Source organism: Phalacrocorax carbo, chromosome 3 (genome assembly GCF_963921805.1).
Source record: "Phalacrocorax carbo chromosome 3, bPhaCar2.1, whole genome shotgun sequence".
NCBI lineage: Eukaryota > Metazoa > Chordata > Aves > Suliformes > Phalacrocoracidae > Phalacrocorax > Phalacrocorax carbo.
The window spans coordinates 115199775-115209288 of NC_087515.1; the positions used below are offsets into that span (position 1 = coordinate 115199775).

General features: G+C 43.4%; 1 protein-coding gene across 3 annotated transcripts; it reads left to right on the forward strand.

Annotated features, from left to right (window-relative positions):
- Window positions 1-298: 298 nt before the first annotated feature.
- On the forward strand, window positions 299-8773 carry LRATD1 (LRAT domain containing 1). Of its 3 annotated transcripts, XR_010372373.1 has the most exons (4): window positions 299-448; window positions 1089-1872; window positions 5242-5343; window positions 8758-8773. XR_010372373.1 is itself a non-coding variant. In XM_064448068.1 (3 exons), the coding sequence occupies exons 2-3, from the start codon at window positions 1126-1128 to the stop codon at window positions 5248-5250; spliced, it is 756 nt and encodes a 251-aa protein (XP_064304138.1). In that variant the 5' UTR covers window positions 299-448; window positions 1089-1125; the 3' UTR covers window positions 5251-7384. The 3 variants fall into 3 exon arrangements, 2 of the variants coding, with proteins under 2 accessions (XP_064304138.1, XP_064304137.1); XM_064448068.1 differs by lacking the exon at window positions 8758-8773 and having other exon boundaries at window positions 5242-7384; XM_064448067.1 differs by lacking the exons at window positions 5242-5343; window positions 8758-8773 and having other exon boundaries at window positions 300-448; window positions 1089-3624.
- The last annotated feature ends 741 nt before the right edge of the window (window positions 8774-9514 follow it).

The following is a 9514-nucleotide window of genomic DNA, read 5'->3' on the forward strand; positions in this document are numbered from 1 at the left end:
TTCTTGGTGAAAATGACTTTTTTTTCTTTCTTTTTCTTTCTTTCCTTTCGGCGCAGGGTCGCTTGGCAGGGGCACCGCTCTCTACCCGCCCTGGGAAGCCAGCGGGCCGGGCCGGGCCGGGCCGGGCCGGGGGGCGGCAGGGCCCGGGGGGGGCGGCGGGGCCCGGGGGGGCCCGGTGGGGCGGGGGGGCTGCCGCTGCCGGTGCCGGTGGCGGGCGCAGGGCGGCGCGGCGCGGCCAATGAGCGGGGCCGGGGCGGGCTCGGGAGCGGCGCCGCCGGTACTTAGGCTCGCCGGAGGGGCCGGGCAGCCCAGAGCGGAGCGGGGTGGAGCGGAGCCGAGCCGGGCGCGCCGCGGGGAGGACGGAGCTCACCTCCTCTGCAGCGCTCATGGGGACAGGACGACTTTAAAGGAGTTTCGGGGGGGGGTTTCTGGCGCTGGGCGACCACGGGTACGGAGGGGGCCGAGAGGGACCCCTTGGGTGTGTGGTGGGGATGCCGATTGCCTGTTCCTTGCCGGGTCCCGGCCGGGCTGCGGGGGTCGGGCGGGCAGGAAGGAGTGCCAGCTCCGAGGCCGTGCGCTCCTCCAGCCGCCTCCCCGCATGCAGCGCTGCCCAGCGCAGGCGGAGGGGAGGGCTCGGGACCCCCCAGGCCAGCCCCTCCCCGCACCCGGGAGCCCTCGTCCCTTGCAGAGCGGGGAGCGGATCCTCCCGGCGGAACTCCGTCCCCCCCGCGCAGAGCTGGCCGGCGGCGGGGAGCCGCCTTCTCCCGCGGCGGCGGGAGCCGGGCGCTCCGGGACCGCGGGGCTCGGGCAGCCCGGCACGGCGCAGCCCGGGGAGCGCCGGGGAGAGGGGGCTCTGCCCTGCCCTGCCCCGCACCCCGGGGGAAGGATGCGCATTGGGAGTTTCTCGCTTGCACGGAGGGGAGGGAAGGAGTGGGGGAGGGATGGGGGCTTAGGGCGGAATCGCTGGAATCTTTTGTATGTGCCTTGATTTTTTTTTTTCCCCCCTTTCTCTCTTTCCTTCCCTCCGTTTGCACTGTCCTTCCCTTCTCTTGTTCGCTCTGTCCCTGCCCACCCCACCCTTCCTTCAGATCCGGCGATTCCTGCCCTCGCCTCGCCCTGTCATTGATGGGAAATCAACTGGATCGCATCACCCACCTGAATTACAGCGAGCTGCCGACCGGGGACCCCTCGGGGATCGAGAAAGACGAGCTGCGCGTCGGGGTGGCTTACTTCTTCTCGGATGAGGAGGAGGACCTGGACGAGCGAGGCCAGCCAGACAAGTACGGCGTGAAGGGCTCCGGCAGCCCTGGCCAGGAGACGCCCACCCACCACCTCCACCACCAGCTGGTGCTGAACGAGACCCAGTTCTCCGCTTTCCGCGGCCAGGAATGCATCTTCTCCAAGGTCAGCAGCGGCCCCCAGGCCGGGGACCTCAGCGTCTACTCGGTGTCAGCCCTGCCTGCCCTCTGCAAGCCGGGGGACCTGCTGGAGCTGCTGTACCTGGGGCCGTCGGAGCACCCGCCGCCGCACTGGGCAGTGTACGTGGGCAGCGGGCAGATCATCCACCTGCACCAGGGGCAGATCCGGCAGGACAGCTTGTACGAGGCGGCCGCGGGCAACGTGGGCCGGGTGGTGAATAGCTGGTACCGCTTTCGCCCGCTGGTGGCTGAGCTGGTGGTGCAAAACGCCTGCGGGCACCTGGGCTTAAAAAGCGATGAAATCTGCTGGACTAACTCCGAGAGCTTCGCCGCCTGGTGCCGCTTCGGGAAAAGGGAGTTCAAAGCCGGGGGGGAGCTGCAGGCTGCTGCCGGCACCCAGCACCAGCAGCAATACTATCTCAAGATCCACTTGGCGGAGAACAAGGTGCACACGGTGAGGTTCCACAGCCTGGAGGATCTAATACGTGAGAAGCGCAGGATCGATGCCAGTGGCAAACTGAGGGTGATCAAAGACCTGGCTATAGTGGATGGGAAAGAATAGGGAGTAGCGGGGGTACGTGGCTATCTTCCATCTGCCCTGCCCGGGGAGATCAGCCTGCCACAGAGACAGGAGGCTGTACGCTTTTTCTGTGGGACATGACTGGAAGCAGGATCCATGGCAACATTCCAAAAAACCAGCATTCTTTACACCCATAGCCAGTATTTTGTTTGGCTTTTAATAGCATTAATGCTGAAAGAGCAAGAAAAGAGGAGGGAGGGTGCAGGAAGGCTGTTCTCAGAGTATGTGGACAAAGTCTCTCCTGTTGATCAATGTTGACCATTCTAGCAACACGCCAATAAAATTTCAAATTGAAATTTTTAAGTTTTATTTCATGGCTTTAATCCATGATACATTTTAAACACCTGGGGCCATGGATGTGGATCTAGCTAAATAAGTTTCTAGTTAATATTTGCCTTGCAGTCAACCAAAAGCATCAGTTGTACTTTGCTAACTGGGAGGGGAAGGGGGTGGTAAATGCCTATTTGTTTTGTTTCTCAGCACTGTTGCTTCAGCCTGCAGCTGCAACCCAAATTTTGTCCCAGCCAACTCTGGCAAGATATTAACAGGAGAAAATGCTTCCACACTTCTGGTTGAAATTTATCACATTTAAAATATTTTTCATCTTTGCTTTCTCTTTGCAGCTCTCTGCTAAATGTCATCATGATGTATAAGCTTTTTCTACCTCTTCCCTCTTCCTACCCTCCCTGCCTTTTTTTTCTTTCGGAAAAAAGTTGGTGAGCAGCTATTTTCCTGAAACTAAGCTCATTAGTTAAAGGAAGTGGTGTATTTTGGAGAACAGTGTACTCAGTGTTGTTCCTCAGAGGTCCAGCCTCTAGGTTCTCATGCTTGAGCTGTGGATTTGTATCGCTGTACTGATTCTCACTGCACCACTGCTTCAATACCTCTTCATGCACAGGTCACTAGAACCCTGCAAGAAACAAATAGGTTTGAATTCTGCATGTTGCCTCTTTGAAAGAGCAATTTATTGCATATTTACAATTCCACTTAAAGAAAAAAAGATGTCATGTAGCCAAGTTCAGCTTGCATTTCAAATTCCAAGCAACTGAAAATCCTGTTCAGTGTAAGTTAAAAATCCACAGCTGCATTTAAAAGATTACTTTTAATGTGACGTGAGCAACGGCTTGGCTGTATTTCAGATCCTATTCACTCATTGCTTAATTCTAAGTTTTGAAGTGAAAGATCAGAGTATTAAATATATATTAAAAAAATCTAAACAAATTTAGTATACTGGGGCATTTCTAGAGCTGTCTATTTTTATTATTATTTTGAGCTGCATACAACCTGTACTAAGCATTTTGTCTTTGCATGTTTCAGTACTGGAAAGAAAATGCATTTGTTTTTGTCCCCTTTTATCACATCAATGTCAGATGGCAGAACAGACGTAATACCCCTCTTCTGTATATACAATACACTCCACCCCCTGTTAATGTACTGTGTCCTGGCTCCTTTTTGTATTAAACAATGTCAAGCAACCTTGTTGCAACAGTAACTTCATTTCTACAAAGTGTTTGCCTCCCATAGCTGAAGCTGTGAGGGTGGAGTGTACTTCATTATAATAAAATTGTCAGCATAAAAATCTTTTTTTCAAAGGAAAAAAACCCCAACCAACCCACTTCCCCCCCCCCCCCCCCCCCCCAAAAAAAAAAAAAAAAAAACCAAACCAAACAAACTGTGCCAGTTCAGTGAAGGTCATCTGACTGGCTTTGTGTCTGCTGATACACTTGGCAAAGATATGTGGTAATAGGCAGTGTTACTTTTATCCTCTTCCCTGAAGTACCTCGGTTAGTACAATATAGGGTAAAGATGTGAAAAATGTGAACTGTCATTATTATCGAATTACTGCTGAAATAGCCTCAAATCACAACATACCTTTTAATAAATGTGTAACATTTTAGCTTTATATTGGCAATAGTTGCTGTCTGATGATAGCTTTTTCCATAACATGTCCAGAGTCTTCTGCATAGTGTTTGTGTATCTTAATTATTATACCACATTAAATCTCCCAAGTTGTCTGTTAGAACTGATTTCCCTATATCACTTGGTGGGATTGCAGAAAGGCACTGGTTTTACACCTAAGGCACTTACAAAAAATTAAAACTTAAGTGGTAGAAGAAGGAAGGGTAGGCAAAAATAATTTATTTTAATTTCTCTTTATTAAAAATATGCATTAGAGAACTGAGGTTGGTAGAGGCAGGGAGACTTGCATAAAGAAGAAATAACAATGTTTATGAAGATGGGAAGAACAAAATAAGCGTCATGTTATTTTTGATTTCTGGAATGTTTTTTCTTCAAATTGCTCTTAGATTAATACTGTAGGATTAGGGAGAGAATCCTTGCAAGAACAGCATTGCTCATCCTCACTAGTGAGAATGTAAAATGTACTGGCTTTAAACTTTTCAATGTGCTTTCCAAATACTCCATCACCCTATCTAAACAGCCATTTTAACTCTGGATTTTTTTGTACAGACTTACTAACCTGGTTCATAAACATGAAAATTTTCCTTGTTTTGCCCAGCTAGATGTAGAACAGTATCTTTTAGCATATAAGGGAAGTGATAGGAACTAGTCTATGCTTATTTATTCAAGCTCTGTCAGAAGTCTTTGGCACTGCTCCAAATTTGTACAGAAAAGGTAACAACAAAATTAAGGCATTCATCCTTTGCATAAGGTCTGGAGAAAATGTATTGAAAATATTCACAGATGCTGTTAACCTAGGATACAGTATTGCCATGACTATGCTCAAGTAGCAGTCTGTTATTAACAGCACAGATACCCATAGAGATCCTTTTGGTTTTTTCTTTTGCTAGATTTCAGTCCAGAGTTACTGACAGCAATCTAGTCCTGATTCATAGTCCACTGAGGTTAATGGAAAAGGCTCTCATTGACTGCAGTGAGCTTTGGATCAGATTTTATTGTTTAGGAGGTGGTTAAAATTTGCAGACCTTTAGAAGTGAGATTTAAGATGGCATTTCAGAGACCAGAAGGGCCACCTTTCTGAGATGGGAGACAGTGGAAACAGGCAATACTGTGAAAATAAGGCAAGAAAACATACTAGTTCTGAAACAAGAAGTGTTAATCTGAGATGGCAGTAGGGAATCAGTGAAAAAGACCAAGTGAAAAGTGGATATAAAAAGTTGTTCAGTGCCTTGAAACAAGAAATAGAAGGCAGGGAAGCAGTCAGGTGTGAGAAAAGCAATGACTGACAGGTGAAAAATGTAATTGATTATACTCATCTTTCAGGATCAGTGACCGGCTGAGTTAACATTTCCATTTCCAGCGGTAAAGATATTGACAAATTATATCTGTGGAATCTGTTTACGTTCTTCAGTCTAGCTACCTACGGTAAATATTTATATCTCACTCATTGCTCTTGAAGTACTGACCTGTAATATGACTGCGATGTTAGGATACTTTGTACACCTTCCTTTTGTGTCACGTTTCAAGCTTTCTGTTAGCTATTTGGGCAGTGGTTTTATAGGATCTCTTTTGCTCGGGTAGTATTTTCTTAGTCTTTTCAAAATCCAAACTTTGGAATTGCTTTAAGGCTAAAATTTTATTAAAAATTCAATTCATGTCCTCTTGAAACATAAAGAACCTTTGTGAATGTTTTACTGTTATGACCGAAAAGTTTGCTGGTTATTGGCTGTGCATATAAGTAGAGGACTGTAAAGATGGTAGCAAAATAGGTTTTGTCACTGTCAAATTTTGTCTGTGTCTCCATCTTATGTTTCAAGGTTACTTTGTTTTCATTTGTTAGGATTTTTTCCCCTCTCAAGCCATTATGGTTGTATAAAATGAAAAAAAAACAAAACCAAACAAACCCAAAAACAACACAAACAAACCCCACCACCAAAAACCAAAAAACCCACCCTTATAGTGTATTTTTTAGGGCAATATGCTATCGATCCATATGTGGATTTTAGATTAAAATCAGGGTGTAATAAGGTGCAGCTTTCAGGGTGTGACAAAAAATTGGCCTTCAGTTTGTGCTAGAGTGAGCAGTCTTATTTATCCTGCTTCATTTCATTTTAGGGTCTTTCATATTCAGGTAAGTGATGTGCAAAAATCTGTCAGAGTTTATAGACCTGTTTATGCGATATGTTGAACATCTGTAACTCCAACCAACATTAGCTGGGGTTGAGAGAATGCTGGATCTCACTCGAGACATACAGCATCTTGTGGGATCAGGTACCTCAGCCCATCCAGTTCCCAACCCGCTGTCTGCAGCTAGAGGAGGTAGTGCACTGATAGCTACTGCTAGTTTTAAGATTTAGTTATTTTCTGTGAAAGATTTCTACTAGGGTAGCTGACAGTGTTCTGACCATAATTATACCTGGCTTTGTCTAAGAGGTTGTACGTGTTGCTGCTTATGCTGTGCAAACAGTGTGTTTTCTGTTTTATAACCCAGGAGAAAGATGAAAGCCCCAGTCCCAAAGAATTAATAGAGAAATATGTAAGGAGGTATGATTGGGCTACTATGCTGAAGGCAATTTCACTTAAGAATTAGGGTCTAAAGGATAATGATATATGACTAGAGTATGATCATGTGCTGCTGTTAGTTCATGGCAAGTCTGAAATTTATTTGCTGACTTTGTTATTATGAAATATTTAACTTCTCTGTACTTTGAGTTCAAATTTGACATGCACAACTGCCCTACGCTCATGGATCCTCTGGCACAATGTTAGTTTAATCTGTCAGATTTTTTTATAGTTTTACTGTAAAGAAAATACTGGGATCAGATACTTTACTGAACTGCTTGTAAATCAAAAAGAGGGTAGCGTAGATGTCGGAAAAAGACAATGAACTAAGAATCTTCTGTTACTTGGCATACTGGTGGATTTACTCCAGATTATATAGATATAATCTATACATATATAAACTACCAGTGCTGTATTTTTTTAAAGTGGTTGTGATACTCTGCATTATCTCTTTTGCAAAACAGTATTATCTTGTCTAAACAACACAAATCCCCTGTGAACTTCTATTTTTTTGTATTGAAATGCCACCATGACATTGAAAATAAGTTACTTTAAACATATTTACCTTTGAGAAATAAACTAGCAGACGACTAATAGGATGTATAACTGAGCAGCTAGTAATATGCACTTTCATTTCTTAATTTTAAATACTTTGCATCAAGCACAAACATATTCAGGTGGATGTGTCTAGAGGCATCACAGAACTTCCAATAGCAGAGGCTAATCAGATTGAGATTATGCTTTTATATGGTGACGCTTTCCTCTTTTTTTTTTTCATATTTTTATTTTGGGGCTCTGGGACATTTCTGATTCTGTATATGATCCATCTATGTAAAACTGCTTGCCTCTTCAAGTGTTTGCAGGATGGGGATCTTTATAATAAAAAACAACCTTCATGTGGCAATTACTTTGGGCTAAAATCAAGGAGTAGGACTAGCCAGGATCAAGACCTCAGCATCAGTCTCCTATAGAATTAAATGGAAGGCTCAAGTGTGTGATGTCTACCAGAAGGGCCTTAAATGCATGTTCATACTTGTACATAAAGTAATGATCTATGCAAATTGGCACTTTCCTAGGTAAAGTGGATTAATGCTTTTCAAACATCCCATTGACTTTCTGTTGTGTGGCTGTGTGGGTGCATATATATTGGGCACAAATAGAAAATTGGAGTTTAGTTTATGGGCTTGAGCCCCCGAAGTGCTTAGAGCCGGTATCTCCAGCTATTTTGACAAGAACTCAGGTGGAATTTGGAACTAATGTGGGTACAACAGAAAAGGGTGAGAGAATTTGCAGTTAAGCTTCAGGCTGTTCAAGGAAGATGTTCAGAGCTAAGCTTGAAATTCTGTTCTTTCTTTCTCTCCTCCAAGGTGCATGAGGGTGAGTAACCATGCACCCCTCATACATAAAACCATTCACACTTTGGAGATCCATGCTACTGCCTAGGCAAAATAGGGTGAGTAAAATATGCAGTGTCTCATCAGCCTTAACAAGTAAATTATTTTTCACAGTTTAAATACTATTTGGATACAGGGTAGGATTGGCAATCTATTTTGAAAAGTCATACTTTTAGGCTCATAAACTAAGCAGCACAATGCTTATAAATAGGAGACCTCAATAATCCTTCTCTGTAATTCCTATACAGTAGAGGTAAGAGCTTGTTCCCAATTTGTGTAAATAAAAAAGTAACCCTTATTCAAGAAAATTATCTTGGGGTAGAATTTGCAAATAAATGAAACAATCAAACCCCAGATTTAGTTCTGACACGACACTATCACTGCTGCAGATAAATAAATGGCAAATATCTAAGAGTGTGAGTAAATACAAAGTGCTGCATGATGACACTTCTTCACAGCAGAGTACTTTATGCCACAGAAGGCATATTCCTCGTGTGTTATTCAACATGACTAAACATATCACAATCTGGTCTTAAAACAGATCTTTTTTTCCATATGTTCCTATTGTTTCCATATGCCCTTTCAGTTAGCTGAAAGCAATATAAAAACTGAGTCTGAAAAATATACTAATTGTTTGTAAATATTTAAGCAGGAATTTGTATACATATTGGTATATAACTAATAGATATACTTGTATACATATGCGTATATGCATACCATGTGTGTATATATTATGCATACGCACACACAAGAAAACTTGACTATTTTGTTAGCATTGGTAATAAAAAGAAGTCATTTCAGTATGGATATTATCTGTGCAACAGATGGATAGCCAAGACTTCACTGACGGGATTTTAACACTATTCAAATATTTGTTCTTTAGGGTATACCATGGTCTTCTGACATCAAGAGAAGTGAGTTAAATATGTGGGGTCTGACATATTGCTACTTACTGGAGGAAAAATATCAAGGAACACTACACTTTGCAATAATGAAGTACCCTTTTAGAATGAACTATGCTGCTACTGATTTTTGTATTTATAAATAAAAGAATGCTTCAGTGAAGTATCCATCTTTCTCTTTGGCATATTTTAATGGATAATGCCACAAAGTTATTTTTTCATAAATTGAATGTTTTTCCCCTCACTGTAAGATTTTGGAAGCATAACACTGAAATGAGCTGTGTTCTGTTGTTCAGACATGCTCAACTACTGTTGTATAGATGTTCCTAAGTAAAGAGGTGGCTGGCATTGATATTTCTTGACTTTTCTCATCATATCTTCCTTTGAACTGATACATGCATTTCAAAAGCTAAATGGCAGGACTTTGAAAAGTACTATCTATTGACTCTTCCCCCACTGAACTAATTCGCAAACTTTCACCAAAGTTATTTGGGCCACAGTTAACACTGTCAGATAACACTCACTGCTTTTAGAAATCTTGCCTAATGCATACACGGTGAAAATCATCTCTGTCAAGACCTGTGAGCGCTTCATGTGGACTGGATCACTGAGAGTTATACTTCTGAATCTGACAGATGAACTTACATTTCAAGAACTAGAATAGCTCAGTTATTCCCATGATGTGTTTCTCTCACCTGATAAAAGATTACAGATTTTTTTGCCTATCAAAAAAACTTC

What these genes read in the sequence shown, in the direction of transcription:
- LRATD1 (XM_064448067.1), top strand. Translation starts at nt 1,126, where the DNA reads ATGGGAAATCAACTGGATCGCATCACCCACCTGAATTACAGCGAGCTG.